General features: G+C 35.2%; 1 protein-coding gene across 1 annotated transcript in view; it reads right to left on the bottom strand.

The window, feature by feature from the left end:
- Positions 1–10,806: 10,806 nt before the first annotated feature.
- Positions 10,807–21,179, bottom strand: part of NCAM2 (neural cell adhesion molecule 2) — a 545,993-nt gene continuing 535,620 nt past the window's right edge. Inside the window, exons 16-18 of the mRNA XM_065913597.1 lie at positions 19,987–20,191; positions 16,243–16,362; positions 10,807–11,705 (exon numbers count right to left, since the gene is read on the bottom strand). Of these exons, the coding sequence (XP_065769669.1) occupies positions 11,594–11,705; positions 16,243–16,362; positions 19,987–20,191 (437 nt within the window). The 3' untranslated portion in view covers positions 10,807–11,593. The remainder of the gene's footprint in view (positions 11,706–16,242; positions 16,363–19,986; positions 20,192–21,179) is intronic.

Here is a 21,179-nt window from a genome sequence, read left to right as displayed (position 1 = left end):
ATTAAGAGCCATGCCATGCAGGGTCACCCAATATGGACAGGTCCTAGTGAAGAGTTCTGATGAAACATGGTTCACTGGAGAAGTAAATGGCAACCCACTCCAGTATTCTTGCCTGGAGAACCAGAATGTGTCTGGTGATGAAAGTAAAGTCTGATGCCATAAAAACAATATCAAAATTGTTCTTTCCAGCATAAGAACCTGTAATGCTATGTCTGTGAATCAAGGTATATTGGACATAGTCAAGCAGGAAAGGCAAGAGTGAACATTGATATCTTAGGAATCAGTGAACCAAAATGGACAAGAATGAGTGAATTTATTTCAGATGACTATTCTATCTACTCCTGTGGGTGAGAATCCCTTAGAAGAAATAAAATAGCCCTCACCATGAGCAAGAGAGCCCAAAATGTAGTGTTTGTGTGCAATCTCAAACATGACAGAATAATCTTGGTTCATTTCTAAGGCAAACGACTCAACATCACTGTCATCCAAGTTATGCCCCAACCACTGATGCTGAAAAAGCTGAAGTTCAACAGTTCTATGAGGACCAAGAACACCTTCTAAAATAAACCCTTCTTCCCCTGAAAAAGACATAATTTTCATCGTAGGGGACTGGAATGAAAAAGTAGAAAGTCAAGAGACACTTGGAATAACAGACAAGTTTGGCCTTGGAGTACAAAATGAAGCAGGGCAAAACTAATGAGTTTTATCAAGAGAATATGCTGGTCATAGCAAATACTCTTTTCCAACAACATAAGAGAAGACTCTACACATGGACTTCACTAGATGGTCAATACCAAATTCAGTTTGATTATTTTCTTTGCAGCCAAACATGGAGAAGTTCTATTCAGGAAGCAAAAACAAGACCTAGAGCTGACTGTGACTCAGATTATGAGTTCCTTATTGCAAAATCCAGGTTTAAATTTAACAAAGAAGGAAAGCTACTAGGTCATTCAGGTATGACCTAAATCAAATCTCTTATGGTTATAAAGTGGAAGTGATAAATAAATTTTAAGGATTAGATCTGATAAACAGATTGCCTGTAGAACTATGAATGGAAGTTCATAACGCTGTACAGGAGGAAGTAAGAAAAAGCAATGCCATAAGGCAGAGTGGTTGTCTGAGACTTAACAAATAACTGAAGAAGGAAGATAAGCAAAAGGCAAGGGAGAAAGGGGAAAATATACTCAACTGAATGCAGAATTCCAGAGAGTAGCAAGAAGAGATAAGAAGGCCTTCTTAAATAAACATTACAAGGAAGTAGAAAAATAAAATAAAATGGGAAAGACTACAGATCTTGTCAAGAAAATTAGAGATCAAAGGAATATTTCATGCAAGGATGGGCATTACAAAGGACAGAAACAATAAAGACCTAAGAGGAATGAAAAAAATTAAGAAGAGATGGAAAGGATATTTAGAAGAACTTTACATAAAAGGTCCTAATAAATAAAAAAAAAAAAAAAAAAAAAAAAAGGTCCTAATGACCAGCATAACCACAATGATGTGGTCACTCATCTAGTCAGACATCCTGGAGTGTGAAGTCAAATGGGCCTTAGGAAGCATTACTATAAGCAAAGCTAGTGGAGATGGAAGAATTCCATTTCACCTACTTAAAACCCTAAAAGATGATGCTGTTGAAGAGCTGCTCTTAAGATGTTAGCAAATTCAGAAAACACAGCATAGACTGGAAAAGGTCAGTTTTCATTCTAATTCCAAAGAAGGGCAATGCCAAAAAAATGCTCAAATTACCATATTCTTCTTACTTAATTTATATGCAGATAACATCATGTGAAATGCCAAACTGGATGACTCATAAGCTGGAATCAAGATTGTGGGGAGAAATCAACAATCTCACACATGCAGATGATACCATTCTAATGGCAGAAAGGGAAGAAGAAATAAAAAGCCTCTTGATGAGAGTGAAAGAAAAGAGTGAAAAAGGTGGCTTAAAACTCAACATTCAAGAATCTAAGATCATGACATCCAGTCCCATCACTTCATTGCAAATAGATAGGGGAAAAGTGAAAGCAGTGATTGATTGTCTCTATTTAGGTTCCAAAATCACTGGGGATGGTGACAGTACACATGGCATTAAGAGACACTTGATCCTTGGAAGAAAAGCTGTGAAACTAGAACACTTTCTAACACCATACACAAAAATAAACTCAAAATGGATTAAAGATCTAAATGTAAGACCAGAAACTATAAAACTCCTAGAGGAGAACATAGGCAAAACACTCTCCGACATAAATCACAGCAAGATCTTCTATGACCCACCTCCCAGAATATTGGAAATAAAAGCAAAAATAAACAAATGGGACCTAATGAAAATTAAAAGCTTTTGCACAACAAAGGAAACTGTAAGTAAGGTGAAAAGACAGCCCTCAGATTGGGAGAAAATAATAACAAATGAGGAAACAGACAAAGGATTAATCTCAAAAATATACAAGCAACTCCTGAAGCTCAATTCCAGAAAAATAAACGACCCAATCAAAAAATGGGCCAAAGAACTAAACAGACATTTCTCCAAAGAAGACATACAGATGGCTAACAAACACATGAAAAGATGCTCAACATCACTCATCATCAGAGAAATGCAAATCAAAACCACAATGAGGTACCATTACACGCCAGTCAGGATGGCTGCTATCCAAAAGTCTACAAGCAATAAATGCTGGAGAGGGTGTGGAGAAAAGGGAACCCTCTTACACTGTTGGTGGGAATGCAAACTAGTACAGCCACTATGGAAAACAGTGTGGAGATTTCTTAAAAAACTGGAAATAGAACTGCCATATGACCCAGCAATACCACTTCTAGGCATACACACTGAGGAATCCAGATCTGAAAGAGACACGTGCAACCCAGTGTTCATTGCAGCACTGTTTATAATAGCCAGGACATGGAAGCAACCCAGATGCCCATCAGCAGATGAATGGATAAGGAAGCTGTGGTACATATACACCATGGAATATTACTCAGCCGTTAAAAAGAATTCATTTGAATCAGTTCTAATGAGATGGATGAAACTGGAGCCCATTATACAGAGTGAAGTAAGCCAGAAAGATAAAGAACATTACAGTATACTAACACATATATACGGAATTTAGATAGATGGTGGCGATAACCCTATATGCAAAACAGAAAAAGAGACACAGAAGTACAGAACAGACTTTTGAACTCTGGGGGAGAACGTGAGGGTGGGATGTTTTGAAAGAACAGCATGTATTTTATCTATGGTGAAACGGACCACCAGCCCAGGTGGGATACATGAGTCAGGTGCTCGGGCCTGGTGCACTGGGAGGACCCTGAGGAGTCGGGTGGGGAGGGAGGTGGGAGGGGGGATCGGGATGGGGAATACGTGTAACTATATGGCTGATTCATATCAATGTATGACAAAACCCACTGAAATGTTGTAAAGTGATTGGCCTCCAACTAATAAAATAATATTTAAAAAAAAAAAAAAAAAAGAAAAGCTGTGACAAACCTAGACAGCGTATTAGAAAGCAGAGACATTGTTTTGTCGACAAAGGTCCATATAGTCAAAGCTATGGTTTTTCTAGTGATCTATACAGATGTTAGAGTTTCACCATAAAGAAGGCTGAGCACTTAAGAATTGATGCTTTCAACCTGTGGTGCTGCAGAAGACACTTGAGAGTCCCTTGAAATGCAAGGAGAGCAAACAAGTCAATACTAAAAGAAATGAACCCTGAACATTTATTGGAAGAAATGATGCTGAAGCTGAAGCTCCAATAACTAGACCACCTAATGAGAAGAGCTTAATCATTGGAAAAGACCCTGATGCTAGGAAAGATTGAAGACAGAAAGAATAGCGGGCAGCAGAGGATGAGATGGTTGGATAGCATCATCGACAAAATGGAGATGAGTTTGAGCAAATTCGGGAAATATTGAAGGACAGAGAAGCCTCAAATTCTAAAAGATGCTGCTGCTAAAGTGTTGCACTCAATATGCCAGGAAATTTGGAAACCTCAGCAATGGCCACAGGACTGGAAAAGGTCAGTTTTCATTCCAATCCCAAAGAAAGGCAATGCCAAAAAATGTTCAAACTACCACACAATTGCATTCATCTCACATTCTAGGAAATTAGTGCTGAAAATTCTCCAAGATAGGCTTCACCAGGATGTGAGCTGAGAAATTCAAGATGTTAAAGCTGGATTTCGAAAAGGCAGAGGAACCAGTGATCAAATTGCCAACATCCATTGGATCATAGAAAAAGAAATAAAATTCCAGAAAAAAACATCTACTTCTACTTCATTGACTACGGTAAAGCCTTTGACTGTGTGGATCACAACAAACTGGAAAATTCTTAAAGAGATGGGAATACCAGACCACCATACCTGCCTCCTGAGAAATCTGTATGCAGGTCAAGAAGCAACAGTTAGAACTGGACATGGAACAACAGACTGCTTCCAAACTGGGAAAGGAATATGCGAAGGTTATATTTTGCCACTTTGCCTACTTAACTTATAATCAGAGTATATCAAGTGTAATGCCAACTTGGATGAAGCACAAACTGGAATGAAGATTGCTGGGAGAAATATCAATAGCCTCAGATATACGGATGACACCACACTTATGGCAGAAAGCAAAGAGGAACTAAGGAACCTCTTGATGAAAATGAAAGAGTAGAGTGAAAAAGCTGGTTTAAAACTCAACATTCAAAAAAATGATCATGACATCCAGTCCCATCACTTAATGGAAATAGATGCGGAAACAATGAAAACAGTGACAGACTATTTTTTTGGTCCCCATAATCACTGCAGATGATGACTGCAGCCATGAAATTCAAAGACGCTTGCTTCTTGGAAGAAAACCTATGACCAACCTAGACAGCATATGAAAAAGCAGAGACATTAATTACTTTGCCAACAAATGTTCGTCTAGTCAAAGCTATGACTTTTCCAGTAGTCATGTATGGATTTGAGAGTTGAACTATAAAGAAAGCTGAGTGCTGAAGCACTGATGCTTTTGAACTGTGGTGTTAGAGAATACCCTTGAGAGTCCATTGGACAGCAAGGAGATCAAACCAGTCAATCCTAAAGGAAATCAGTCTTGAATATTCATTGGATGCTGAAGCTGAAGCGCCAATAATTTGGCCACCCGATATGAGGAACTGACTTTGGAAAAGACCTTGATGCTGGGAAAGACTGAAGTTGGGAGGAGAAGGGGACAATAGAGTGTGAGATTTTTGGATAACATCACTGACTCGATGGACATGAGCTTGAGCAAGTTCTGGGAACTGGTCCTGGATATGGAAGCCTGGTGGGCTGCAGTCCATGGGGTTGCAAAGAATTGGACACAACTAAATGACTGAAATAAACTGAAAGATATCTGGCATGTTGCTGTCCACCGTGTCACAGATTTGGACGTGACTTCACAACTAAGCAACAACAATATCTGCTAAATAAATTGATTGATATACTATAAGAACCAATACAAAATTTAAATGTCCCCATTTTTTCTCCCTTCAAAGCTTATCTAATGTTACTTTTATTATATATACATATATATGTATATGTATACATATGTGTGTGTGTATGTGTGTGCGTGTTTGGGCATTTTGTAAAGCTTATATTGAAAATTATCCCTTGTGAAAGTTTGGGTTTTTTTTTTTTCATTTTAAGAATGAATTAAATTTAACTTAGTTTTAAAAATAAATACTTTGTTAAAGCTTGTGAAAAATGATTAACTTTGCTTATGACTCACAAAGTCGTAAGAAAGTGATCAACGTGAGAAATAAAATTGTGACATGAACTAGAACTATCTTATCTCTAAGGTGTCTTTTAACCCAGTGCATATCAAATTTATATGTGCCTCAGAAGTATTGGGATGCCTTGTTAAAAAGACAGGCTCCTGGGCCCCTCTCCCAGATTATTTTGATATTTTAGGTCCATGGTGGGGTCCAAAAGTTTACATTTTTAATAAGTTCCCAGGTGGTGTCAATGGTTGCCAGATATCAAACCTGGTCTAGGGACCATGGTTTGATATTCACTGCTCTTACCAAGATAAATTCTCAGACTGGACAAGGCATAGAAGCCAGAAGATTGACTCAGGATGAGGCAAGATGACAGAAAATATTCTCTTCTTTTGAAAGTATAGAGATAGATCTAGGAAACTCTTTCAAAAATAAAAAAAAAAATTTGTAAAGTCATAAGCTCATTCATTGCAAGATACTATTCAAAATAAACATAAAAGCAACACTTTATTAAAGTAAAAGTATTTTTACTATTAATATACAAATGGTGAAGAGTGACAATTTTGATATACTGTAAGCCATACTTTCAATGTCTTTCATAAATACAAAACTTCAACATTTGCAGTATAATTTTTACAGTTTAGACATATATACACAGCATTTCATAGGGACATACTCTATTGAAACAAAAAGAAAACTTTGTGGTTGCTAACTTAACAATATAGAATTTGAATGGCATATATAAGTTAAAGAAAATAAAAGGCAGCATGTTTTAATGCATACTGAACACAGAATAGAATTCACATACCAAAAAATAAGATTCTTTTTTAAACTTTATTTCTAAGTTTACAGATGCCTAAGAGAGTTTAGAGGCAAATGCTAAACCATGGGCATCCCTTTCAAACTTGGAATAGATATGTTTTCTCTTTAACAGTACCATTTATTTTACACTATGCCTGTTCTCTAAAATAACTCCTGTTTGCAAAGGTGAATCCTAAGTTCTATGTATGTTAACCCTCTTCCCTGGATTTCTGTAAGTTTCCTCCGTTGCATCAGTATTATTGGCCTTAGATTTTATCTATCCAGTCTTCCTTGTCCTTGCTCCAACAGTTCTCACACGATCAGCCTTCTTACCTACCCGTAGTGTCAGAGCTCAGTCTGCCTTTCTGAATTCGTTCAGTTCTCTGTTTCATCTATTCTCCTACGTCTGGTTGTGATGAAATGCTCCAACAGTCAATACTTCACTTTTCCAAGGAAGGCTAAGACCAGATGCTAAAAGGTATATGCTTTAATTTTAGGAAAACGATTAAAATAAGTGGCGATATTAACTTTGGGCAATTTTCATATTAACTATTAAGAATATCGTGTGGTTAAAATCCTGAAAATATTTAAGAAATTACAGTAGTGGTACCAACCAATGTAGTTAAGGTATTGATAAAATCCTATAGTGAATAATAAACTATTTTTCTAAGAATATTAAATATGTTTACTAAATAAATATTAAATGTTGTATATAATATGAGTCTAAGAGAAGAAATTATTAGCATTCTGTATAGTGTTGTTAAATAGCTGCATCTAATGGGAAAATACAATTTTTCAAAAAGAAGAGAAACTTGGAAGGAAATCGTATTTGTTCAGCAATTCCTATGTATAGGCTCAGTTACATGTATAATCGTTTCATCTCAACATTATTAAGCCTGTAAGTAGAAGACATTTTTGAGAGATTTCCACTTTAGGATTGAAGTGCTTCATTTCTATGAGCCTTCCACAGTTGAATTTTGGCATATGCTAACACATCCATATGCAATTTCAGTGTGAAAGGCAATGCAATAGTAATTCAAAGGGTTAATATGAAGATGCAAATCTTTTCTTTCTAAAGATGAATAATGCAATCCATCTCATTTAAAAACTGTAAGTTCATCTACTTATAAAGTCTGTTGAATAAGCTCTTTGGATATGATTATGAAAAAGAACCCATGAGGTATTGAAATTGAGCATTTATGTTATTCTTCATGAAAAACAACATTGCAAATTTAATATGTAATTGTAATATGCTATTTCAATATTTCCTAAAATTAAGAAATGGAGATTGTTCTTTCTACCACTCCAGTTGTAGATATTTTCATCAGTGATTATCTTATCATTAACAATGAAGAATGATTTATTATCCCCAGTCAAATATATAACAGGAATAATGTAGACCCAAGTGACACCATAATAATTTACCCTATTTTAAATAGTAGTCTGTTGTCTTTGTTTCACAACTAGTAAAACTCAATTTCAACAATATCTAGAATGTATTTATTGTCTAGAACAATGATACAGAACAATTTAAGTATGTTTTGTGTGTGCATTAAAAGAATTGTTTTGTCAAAAGTGGAAATAAGTTACACAGAATAAATTGTTGTATTGAGATTTTGTATTCAAGGTGAAGTAGCCTGAACTGAGCTTATTCACTAAATATAGATAAGACAGTATCATTCAAGTGTCATAGATATAAGCAAAATATAGCAATAGACATTGCAGTTCTTTTTTCTTTTAATAAAGATCATGCTAATCCAAAGGCACAAATACCTCTTAATTATTTAAAATAAGAAGCATAAACTTAAGGTATGAATATAAAGGTACAATTAATTGTTGGCACTCAAATAAATAATTTGATTGATTAATAAAAATCTTCTATTTATATAAATGCTTAATTCAAAGACCAAGATTCATGTAAATGTTTCTGGATCAAATAGCCTTTGAAAAAATGCTTTTGTAGGTGTTAGTAGTAAAAAATGAAGGAAAATTTGAGAAGCATTACATTAATATAAATGTTAGATGTTAGAATCAATCGAATGGCCATAAGTCAATCTACAGAAATAATAAATAAATCTTTAGAAATCAAAATTTTTAAATTTCTTTGCAGATCATTGTAAAATATGTTGACACATTAATTTGTGCCAGTTTTAAAAACAAATACATGCTAAAATGCTAATATTACTGTTCTCTCTTATAGGTCATTGAATATAGATTGTCACTGCCTAATTGCACATAACCTATCAAGAAATACCAAAATTTTCATTGATATCTTTGCTTCTTTGTTTAAAATAGCACAGCATTCCAATTATTTAACACTACCTATATTCAGTTCAATCTTTTGACATTTTATACTAACATTTAAGAGTGCTCTCAGACATTAAAAATAATATCTATACAGATGTATGGATATTTTAAGTCTAGAATAAGAATGAAAAATAAACAAGTCATTTCAGGTCTACTCATATATTACAATTTACTACAAATCAGCTCTCAAAAAACCAGTTTCAAAAAAATTTTGAAACTTTTACAAGTAAATTAAGTTGGAGTATTCCATTGAAATGCTAAAAAAAAGAAAAAGAAAAAAAAACGTTTATCACAGTATAGCCTTGCTGTTGCAGGGCATGGATTTCAAGGACAAGAGATTAGGACCACTCAGACAATTGAAACAATGCACTTGAAACAGTCTGTTTATAATTAGTTTCAGATTATCTGTTAACTTCAGATCACCACTCCACATTGGTGGCAAAAATTTTAACAGCCTACATATTTATATATAGTGTACTTATATATATATGTATATATAAAAGAATTATTTAATCAAACGGCTTTATGGTGAAAAGTCCAAAGAAATGAGAGAATCAGAGCTTTCAGACTGAGAAAACAAAAATCTTTGATCTTTATTATGATTTCTCTGCTCTTTAAGTATAGCACAGATATCACAAGAGTAAACATGCTAAACTGCTTTCTTAATTTTCCTACTTCTTTCACTGAAATTACTTTAAAACCACATGGCCCTATCCTGGAAAAATGTGCATCCATGCTGATTGCTTCATGGACACTTCGCTAAGCCCAGTTACTCTGCACAAACTAATTCAAGTACTTTTTATTAGTTTTAGCACATTGATACAAAAGGGAAAACAAAAGAAAAAGACAGCAAAATAAAGCTAAGAGATGATCAGACAAGCATAAGTTAAAGGGCAACAGTCAAATTTGTCGAGACCAATTGGATAATTCCTACTCAAATTCCTAGGTAGGCACAGAAAGTTTTTCTTGAGGATGTGCCTGGAAGGATAGCAAGGAGAGATTCCTGCATCATATAACCCTGTACATCATGGCAAGGACAACATGGAGATTTAGTGCCAGAACGTGTAAATGGTCACCTCTGTCCTCTAATAACAATAATTTTGGAGAGTTAGTTGTCTCTCCTAGGTTGACAGTTTTAAGCACTTTGTAAATAAAAGTGTTCATGAGTGACGTTAGTATTACACTTATTTGCCAAATGATCCCCATAGAGAGATACCCTAAAGCAGCAGTATCGCTCTCCATTGTTAAAACTTTCCTCCAATGTTCTATTGGTTTGCATTCCCTAACCTATTAGATTTAAGCTTCACCACCTGAAACATGAAAGGTTATGAATGTGATGGGGCCTAAAGAAACCTTTGGCTCTCTAGGGTAAGAAATAACCTAAAACTTGCTCCCATTTGGTATGTCTATTTATAACCATAAATACATATTTTAACCTCATATATAAGTGAAAAGTATGTTTTAGCCTTTTACCTCTGGGAGCTTGCATAGCTTGGAAGTTAATATGTATTTATTCTGGTACATATTACTAATAAGTAATATTAGAAAATTTGAGTTGATTATCTAAGGAATTTCTTCAACCAAAATTGTTTATCAAAATCTTAAAATTACTTCTAGCTACAACATCCAGAATAAAAACACATAGTGGCATTTTAATCATTTATCACTGACACTTTTATGGCAATGTTTAAATGTTAATTTCTCCATAATTTAACCACTAAGGATTTTAAGTTCCATTAGCCAATTACATATAATGGTTGACCTATAACACTGGGAAAATGAATTTTTAAAGAGAGATTATCTAAAATAATGGGCAAAAAATGTATCTGAGGATATGATTTGAAGTATTTAAACACTAAAGACATTTTTTGATTAAAATTAGTTTAAAAAGTAAAAGATAACCACAAATATCACATCTATAAATATATCAAGACAACATTGATATTGTTCCCATTTCAGTTTACTTTATTTGAAGCTGAGGGCAGAAATCAATATTATTTCACTTGCAATACATTTTCATTGTGTGTAATCCATCATGAGTGAATGTGGCATCTATAAGAGATAGAGATTTACGGAATCTTTCTAATCTAATTTTACACACAACTAATATTTGTTCAAATGGGTAACAATTTTGATCTGGCACTTCAGTCTATTAAAAATCAACATTGAAGTAGCACTGTAATTATAACTTAAAAAGAATTTTCCAAAGTGTCTCTCAATATTTAACATCTGCTAAAGATAACTAGCTCCTTCAAGCCTAAATTCCCTGAAGTTCTCTGGATGAAAAGTGTAACCTTAAGTATTTTCATCTTAAACTGAAATCCACTTTAATAATCTATTTGCCCAAAATTGGATTAAAAAAACATGCAGGGCTTTTTTTATACATTTAGCTCACAAAGCTTTTGTTTTGCTTTTTCTTAAACTTCTATTTGTGGAGAGGTTGTGGTAGGAAATAAACTTCTGAAGAAATAGAGCATTTTACTTATATAATAAATTGCAGTACTTCAATCATAGAGTCAATTGAATACATAAGAGTTGGTGCCAGTCAGGTCTCTATATTGAAATTCATAACAAAATAAGCAACAACAATACAACAATAACAACAAAAGGAAACGGACCATGGGCAGGAATATCGGATCTTATGTATATGTGTACAAGCTATTCCAAGCTAGAAGTTTCCCAAGAAATTAAGGTCAGTGGAATAGTTTTGGTCATAGGTCACTGCAATCCAAATGCTCTTTGTAGCATTCACCATTCAAGACTGTGGTCTTCCTGTTATGCTTTGCTGTCATCTTCTTTTGATTGAATGATGTCGTTAGAAACCTTAATTTCTATCGTTTCTGGATTTAGGACTTCTTTCCCATTTTCTTCTTTTAAAGGTAATTTTCTGGAAAAGAATATAAAAATAATAGACAATTGGCTAAGGCACTTTAAGTGATATCCATAACCATTTAAGTCATTGTTTTGTAGAAGGAAATAGAGTACAATAGGGTGACTCAGATGGTAAAGAATCTGCCTGCAATGTGGGAGACTGGGGTTCAACTCCTGGGTTGAGACGACTCCCTGGAGAATGGAATGTCAACCCACTCCAGCATTCTTGCCTAGACAATTCCAGGGACAGAGGAGTCTGGCAGGCTACAAGCCACGGGGTCGCAAAGAGTTGAACATGATTAAGTAACTAACACACACACACACACACACACACACATTAGAATGAAAAAAAAATCAGGTTTGTTAAAGTAATAATTAAGTTACAAATAGAATTCACCTCTGTGACTTTAACCTCACCATTGTATGGCATAATGAATGCTACTGTGCTGGTTCCTTTGGGATGTATTTGCAATTTTTTTTATGTATCTGAATGAGAAGAGAAAGCCATTGTCTTCTGAAAGTCAAAGCTATTACATGAAAACCAAACAATCAAAAGTAAGTCATTTCATTGCTGGGAGTGAAGTATCATCTATCTTAAAACTATTAGGTCAGGCTCTCTTTTATGATTATTATAAATAGTGCATTCAGAATTCTTGTCTGTTTTTCCCAAGAACTGAAAACATCAGCCGTAAAGGAGTATAAAAACAATGAGTTATTTCTAACAGCAAAATATACAGAAATTGAGAGCTCAAACAAGAGGTCAGCAAGATGTTTAATATCAATATATCTCTTACAGAACTATTTATTACACTTGTAATTAATCTGTGTTTTCAAATTACTCTTGGATGGTGTATTTTTGTGTGTGTATATATATATATATATACACACACACTTATTCATTACTTATGTTTATGTTAAATTGTATTTTTAAAGATTACTGTTAATTTTGTTATTTTTATGTTCAATATTTTTTTCTTTAATTGAGAACCAGAATAATTATTAAATTATCTTGCTTTGATTTTTTTTTTGTTTGTTTTCTTTCAAAATATAGCCCTGTTCTATATAAGGGCATTTTCTTAGCCAGTTTTCATACACACCATTATATCATAGTAAGTGTTAACTAACAGGTAGGAAGTTGCTTTGTTGTGTAATATTTTGTTTATTGAAAAGATTTCTGATTTCTGAAGGGGAGTGTACAGAATCCACCCTAAAAAACTGCCTCTGCAAGAGTCAACTTCAAATTAGAGTGTAATAATCCCTAATGAAGTCATTAAAAAGGGCCTGAAGATTTAGACCAAAATTAAAGCTTCAGAGTAGTACTACCTTTGTCTAAATATTATTATTATTATTAGCCTCTTGAGTGAAGATAAAGGGTATTTCTAAAAAAGTCATTTTCTTTACCTGTGACAACACTCAGCCTTTGACTTAGGATGAGAAGCCTAAATCAAATTTCTCTCCAAGAGAATACTAGCTAGTAAAGAAAAAGGATTTTATTTTTTAAAACAAAATGTAAACGTAGTTTTGGTGAGCAATATTTAAAGAATAATGTGATCACCCTGATTTTGGCAGTATCAAATATTTTCAATTGTTATTGTTGTTCAGTCACCAAGTCGTGTCCAAATCTTCACAACCCTATGGACTACAGCATGTCAGGCTTTCCTGTCCATCACCATCTCCTGGAGTTTGCCCAAGTTCCTGTCATTGAATGGGTGATGCCATCCAACCATCTCATCCTCTGTCATCCTCTTCTTCTGTCTTCAATTTTTCTCAGCATCTGGGTCTTTTCCAATAAGTCAGATGTTGGCATCAGGTGGCCAAAGTATTGAGGGCTCAACTTAAGCATCAATTCTTCCAATGAGGATTTAGGGTTGATTTTCTTTAGGATTGACTGGATTTCGCTCCTTGCAGTCCAAGGGACATTCAAGAGTCTTCTCCAGCAACACAGTTTGAGAGCATCAATTTTTCAATACTCTGCCTTCTTTACTGTCCAGTTCTCACATCCGAACATGACTACTGGAAAAACCATTGCCTTGACTATCTGCACCTTTGTTGGCAAAGTGATGTCTCTACTTTTTAACACACTGTCTAGGTTTGTCATAGCTTTCCTATGAAATTAGAAGCAATTGTCTAATTGCTTAGACATTTGCAGTGATTTCAGAGCCCAAGAAGACAAAATCTGTCACTGCTTCCCCATTTTCCCCTTCTATTTGCCATGAAGTGATGGGATTGGATGCCATGATCTTAGTTTTTGTTTTTTGTTTTTTTCCAATATTGAGTTTTAAGCTGACTCTTTAACTCTCCTCCTTCACCCTCATCTGGAGACTCTTTTGGCTTTCTGTCATCAAAGTGGTATCCCAGCAATCAAACTGAGTTTCATCCAACCCAGCATTTTGCATGATGTACTTGGCATATAAGTTAAATAAGCATGGTGACAACAGCCTTGACATACAGTATCCCCAGTTTTGAACCAGTTTGTTGTTCCCATGTCTGGTGTACCTTTTCCCCCTTGATTTTCACTTGTCTTTTCTTCAGCTTTTTGTGGAGCCTGCTCAGACAACCACTTCACCTTCTTGCACTTCTTTTTCTTTGGAATGGTTTTGTTTGCCGCCTCCTGTACAATATTACAAACCTCAGCCCAAAGTCCTTCAGACACTCTGTTTACTAGATCTAATCCCTTGAATCTATTCATTACCCCCATTGTATATTCATAGGGGATTTGATTTAAGTCATATCTGACTGGCCTAGTAGTTTTCCCCACTTTCTTTAGTTTAAGCCTGAATTTTGCTATGACGAGCTGATGATCTGAGCCACAGTCAGCTCCAGGTCTTGTTTCTGCTGACAATGTACAGCTACTCCATCTTTGGCTAAAGAATGTAATTACTCTGATTTTGCATTGACCATTTGGTGATGTCCATGTGTAAAGTTGTCTCTTGTGTGGTTGTAAAAATGTGTTTGCTATAATCAGTTCTGTTATATATAGTTACATATAGCTCTGCTATATATTCTGTTCTCTTGGCAGAATTCTGTTAGCCTTTGCTCTGCTTCGTTTTGCACACCAAGGCCAAACTGGTCTGCTACTCCAGGTGTCTCTTGGCTTCCTACTTTTGCATTCTGATCCCCTATGATGAATAGGACATCTTTTTTGGGTGTTAGTACTAGGAAGTCTCCTAGGTCTTCACAGAACTGATCAACTTCAGCTTCTTTGGCATCAGCAGTTGGGGCATAAACTTGGATTACTGTGATGTTGAATGGCTTGCCTTGGGAACAAACCAAGGCCATTCTGTCATTTTTGAGGTTACACCCAAGAACTGCATTTTTCATTCTTTTGTTTATTATAAGGACTACACCATTTCTTCCTTTGGATTTTTGCCCACAGGAGTAGATATAATGTTCATCTGAATTAAATTCACCCATTCCTGTCCATTTTAGTTCACTGATTCCTAAGATGATGTTTATTCTTGCCCTGTCCTGCTTGATCATGACCGATTTACCTTGATTCATAGACCTAACATTCCAGGTTCATGTGCAGTACTGTTCTTCGCAGCTTCGGATTTTACTTTCATCACCAGACACATCCAAAACTGGTCCCGCTGCTTCATTCTTTCTGGAGCTGTTAGGAGCTGTCCTCCAGTCTTCCCCAATAGCATATTGGACACCTTATGACCTGGGGGGTTTATCTTTCAGTGTCATACCTTTTTGCCTTTTATGCAGTTGGTGGGGTTCCCATGCTAGTATATTGGAGTGGTTTGCCATTCCCTCTTCTAGTGGATCACATTTGTCAGAACTCTTCACTATGACTGGTCCATCTTGGGTGGACCTACGTGGTGTGGCTCATATCTTCATTGAGTTATACAAGCCCCTTCATCACGGCAAGAGGAATATATTCAGTTGAATACCGCTGTTACTACTTTCTGATAATGCCTTTGTTTCTAAACATTTTAACCTTCATATTCATGAACATCATGTTTACACATGTCCACTTTTGTGAGTTTAGCTGAAGTACTAATCATGGTTTTAATCAAGTTCTGATGGATGCAGAATTAAGTAAATAACATAACTTTGAATGGAGACCAAACATCACTGAAATAATAGTTATTTAACAGCATCCCTTCTTCTTGACAAATATACATTTAAAAAACAGATGTGTTTATTTCACACTATTTATTTCTATTCTACAACTGTGTATTCATAGTAAAAGCAGTAACTAATTTCCTGACACATTTTTATTTCAGTAAAATCAATCACATTTTGAAAGTATCACTTTCTTAAACAGCAAGATTAGTGCATGAAAGTCCAAATTTGAAACATGCTTCCATTATTCTGATATATTTGCATAAAATTATGAATATATTTTTAAACAGGAGATTTTCTCCTACACTGATACAAAATCTTAGTGTGAAATATCTCAATTTTGATATTCACATGTACTTTCATTGAAGAAGAAACATCGTTTTAAAAACGTTATTTGCCAATACATGCTATTGATAATGATAATGTGATAGTCAGTTTACAAATATTTATCCAAAAATTATTAAGGATTTCAAGCTACATACTCAGGTTCTGTTAGTGGTGTGGTTTCATTTGGCTCATTTACTGGGCTCCCATCTTCATGATTAGTAATTCTTTCATCCTCTGTTCTCATCTCCACTATTGGTTCTTTTGATCCATCTTTCCTAGAAAAATAAAGAAAAATAAAATCTTACCTATAAAATGTAAGAATGGATGCATTAGGGAACATAGCTAAAAATCTCCACAAAATCCCATCACCCTTTAAATAAATCCAATGTGGCTAGAATAGAATACTTACTAAGAATCTTTTTTCCATTGAAATTTATCTAGCCAAATATTGTTCAGAAAAAAATGGAAAGAAATTCCATTTTGTCTAGAATTCTTTTCATCAAAACTGTGTTAAATATTCCATAAAATAGTTCAAATTTAAAATTTAACCATTCACTTTCTTTTGGGAAATAAATAAAAATATTTTAGTACATAAAATTTATGACATGAGGTACCTGGGTATAATTTATTTTTCCCTTGTGGTAGCAAAGGGGGCTGGATTTGGGTATCCCTCTTCATGCATGTTGAAAAGCAAATTACACACACATGGGGGATTCCCAGGTGGTGTGGTTGGTAAAGAATCCACCTGCCAGTGCAGGAGACACATGAGACATGGGTTCGATCCTTGGGTCAGGAAGATCTCCTGGAGAAGGGAATGGCAACCCACCTCCAGCGTTCTTGCCTGGAGAAGGCCGTGGACAGAGGAGTCTGGCCGGCCCTAGTCCATGGGGTCACAGAGTCAGACACAGCTGATCACACATGCACTAGAATACACACACATATACACATGTTGACTGCTGCTGCGAAGGCGCTTCAGTCGTGTCCGACTCTGTGCGACCCCATAGACGGCAGCCCACATTGACTAGTCACTTGCTATTATTTTTTATGTTTTATTTCTTTTACAACTTGCTTAGATATATCTGATTAGGTAAATTCTCTTCTAAAAAGTTAACATTTACACAAACCTTTCTTATTTATTTATCCATTTGATTTTTTTTTAAAATGTGTTTAGAAAAATGTGTTTCCCATCAGAGTAACAAGCCAACAGCAGGGATTAGTTTGTTTTTTCTCACATTTGTATCTCTGAAACTTAGATGTGCGTGTGCTAACTTGCTTCAGTCATGTCTGCCTCTTTGCGACTCTATGTTCAGTAGCCTGCCAGGCTCCTCTGTCCATGGGATTCTCCAGGCAAGAATACTGGAGTGGGTTGCCATTCCCTTCTGCAAGGGATCTTCCTGACCCAGGGATCGAATCTGTGTCCCTTACATCTCCTGTATTGGCAAGAGTGCTCTTTACCACTAGCACCAAAGCGCCTGGTTATCTAGGTGTTCAATAGTATTTGCTATTGTAAATCAGTGCTTGGGTAAATGAGAGTATACATGGAGTTTGAGAAAATAGCAATCATTAGCCATTTTATAAGATAAACTACGAGAATTCAAGATAAACGCTAATTTACAATAAAAGACAAATAATGGAATATTCTAGGAGTTTACACAAATGCTATTTTGTATACCATCACCTTTCTCATTTTTTATGCAATATAATATTCTTCAAATAAAGATGCTCTAAGTTTGTAGTTAGTGTGTTTTCTAACACATATACTCAGTCTTATAACTTCTGATCACATCAAAGGACTAGTCTAAGAACACTTGAGATCATGTTTAGAAAATAGTATATATTCAATAAATCAAATTAATTATATTCTATCTCTCATTGAGATTTTATATATACTTTTTAGTTGACACAATAACTTGTTGATAAAGTTAAAAACTTTTTTCTAAGGCAGGGGATAATCATGATTTTAAAAGCTATGATGGACAACAAGCATGAAATGAATCATGTGTTTTCATCTTTCCGAGACTTTAAGGTTAATTGATCTCAGCAGGAATTACAAACAGAAGTGTTGGTGGATAAATTACCAATCAAGAAATCAAACAAAAGCAAATGACAGAGCTTGGATACACCTGGCTGTTTCGCACATGGTCACCAACTTCCTTCTAGATGATTAAGACAAAACGAGAAGGCTCTTTTTGATTTCTCTCTTACTGTCACCTCAAAGTCAAATCAATTCCCAGTGGTTGACTCTACCTCATCTATATCTGGATGGTATACTCTTTCATATGTCTATCTACTACTATCTTGGTACAGAAGACCATCTTTTTCCACCTGAAGTATTTCAAGATTCTCCTATCTAGTCCCCCTGACTTTATATCTTTCCTTACACGTACCAACCTTCCAGTAATCCATTCTTCAAAGCAACTAAACAAATCTTTAAAAAAAATTTTTTTTAGTCACTTCCTATTTATAAAATATTTAATCCAACAAGATTTCATCCTTTTGTACTCAGATAATTCTCCCAACTAATATTGGTACCAGTTTCTTTACCTGGCTTACTCCACTCAGATCCACTTCGTGCTGAACATAGCTCATTCCTGCCTTAACAACCTCTGTACTGTTATTACACCTGATTGGAAGGCTCTTCCCCTTGATCATCATATTTGTGACTCTTGATCACTCACTCTTCAGTTTCGTTTCACCTCCTGCTAGAGGTTTACAGTGACTGAAACTCCAGTAACAGTTTACCATTCTGTTTTTCTTTATTTTTTAGTGCTTATCACTATCAGACATTTTCATTTTTAGCATTTATTATCTGTATTCTTACATTAAAATGTGAATTCCATGTGAATAAAGTTCTTGTTTGTTTTGCTCACCACTTTATCCCTAGGTTTGATGGCAGTGCTTGTTACCTAATACTTGTTTCATTTAGTATATATGAATTTTGTATATTTTGTATATATTCAAAATTCAGTTTTGAGTCATGTGTGCATATATATGTATCATCTGTATATAATATATGTATAATTATGTTAAATAGTGTGTTGTTTTCTGTATATGGGAAAATGAACTAAAGTTAAATTTGGTGATACATTTCTTTAGTTAATCAGGCAATTTAAAAGCAAGTTATGAGAAAGTATATGCTTCTATGAGGATAGCAAGAGATAGTGAATAGGAATTGATCCCACTGTATTTACTATGTCATATGTTCACTATTCTTTCAAGCATTAAAACAGTCTAATTCCATTTTGTTCTTTGCTATCCACTGTGTCCAACAACTAAGCAGGTGACACTTTGGGATATTTAAACTAATTTTTTTTAACTGAAAATGTGTACTATTCAATTTATTATCCCTTAAGGTGAAAACATTCCTTATATAATATCCATAAGAAATGATCATAGATGAAATGCCTAGTAAGCTTGAAATGGGTTTGGAGATTAAAAGCCAAACAAAACAATGCAGCCATGTAAAAACGAATTCTCCTCTATCCTTAAGTCTAAGAAATAAGGCATGAAATCATAAAATGCCTAAATATATGAATCAAGAATGAATAGAAATGACCCAACAATAAAATAAAATGAATCACTGACAGATAGAACACCATGAATGAATTCTAAAACATTATGTTGAGTGAAAGAAGCCAGACACATATCAAGTTTTATAAGAGCTAAAAATGATGTATGATGAAAAAAATCAGAATAGTAGTTGCCTGGGAGAAGGGGAGTTACCTGGAGTAGTGTGGTTTTGTCTGGGTAGGAACATGAGAGAACTTTTGAAGTTGATGCTAATATGGAACAGTTTTTTGCATATCACTCTAAATTTTGCATAAAGAAAATGTAAATTGTGAACTCCTCGGAGTGATATAAAGTCTCTCATTACTGTGGCGCAGATGTCTGATACTCACAGGTAGGCAGCTTTTCCTTCTTCGAGTTCTTTACTTTTGCCACTGGAGCCACTCTTCTTCCCACACATTCTCCTGGTGATGCACATCAATAACCCACATTGTCGGATAAAGAAGCAGCTGACATCTATTACCACCAGGATTAGCAAGAGTGCGGCGACTCCCAGGCCAATGACCGCTCCAAGCCCAAGACCATTAAAAAGCGTGTCTTAAAAATAAAAGAAAATAAGTGTATTAAACCCCAAGATAGACAAGATTATACAGTTATTTTAAAAAAAGAAATCATCTCATCTGAGAAATATTCAACTTAAGAGACAGGAAAATATCTTTACTAGCACACTCCAATTTCATGAATGCCTGGTTTTCAAACAATGTTTTAAGCAACTGCCATGTTAGAATTTGAAAATCTCTTACAAATTTTCTTCAGAAAAAGACATTCTAACTCTGGTTTACAGTATACTTCTTGATTACTTTTGGGGGAGATAATGAATATTTTATTATAGCCCTAATTGTACTCTACAAGAAAGTCAGAGTCATTTTTAGATCAGCACTTTATTCAAAGAAAAAAAATGTAATCAAAACTCCTATAAGAGACGTGTTAAATAGATGTTCTATTTGGAATAATTTTAGTTTTAAGGCTTACTCTTGAAATGATGCTACAGCACTTTGCTTTGACAGAGGATACACTTTAAAATATCTGCTGAGAAATATTTTAAAAATCATCATTTTCATCAGAATCTAACTACTTTTCAGGAGAAGGCAATGGCACCCCACTCCAGTACTCTTGCCTGGAGAATCCCATGGATGGAGGAGCCTGGTAGGATGCAGTCCATGGGGTGGCTAGGAATCGGACACGACTGAACGACTTCACTTTCACTTTTCACTTTCATGCATTGGAGAAGGAAATGGCAACCCACTCCAGTGTTCTTGCCTGGAGAATCCCAGGGTGGCGGAGCCTGGTGGGCTGCCGTCTATGGGGTCGCACAGAGTCGGACACGACTGAAGCGACTTAGCAGCAGCAGCAGCAACTACTTTTCAATGTGCTAGTTTCTGCTGTAACAATGGAATCAGTCCTATGTGAACATACATCCTGTCCTTCTTGAGCCTCCTCCCACCACCCCTGTCCCGCCCCTCTGTGTCATCACAGAACACAGAACCAAGCTCCATGGGCCATGCAGCAGCTTCCCACTAGCTGT

The sequence above is a fragment of the Muntiacus reevesi genome, chromosome 21 (genome assembly GCF_963930625.1).
Source record: "Muntiacus reevesi chromosome 21, mMunRee1.1, whole genome shotgun sequence".
Classification (NCBI taxonomy): Eukaryota; Metazoa; Chordata; class Mammalia; order Artiodactyla; family Cervidae; genus Muntiacus; species Muntiacus reevesi.
The sequence above is the reverse complement of the archived record's forward strand: the minus strand, read 5'-3'. Positions and strand labels throughout refer to the sequence as shown.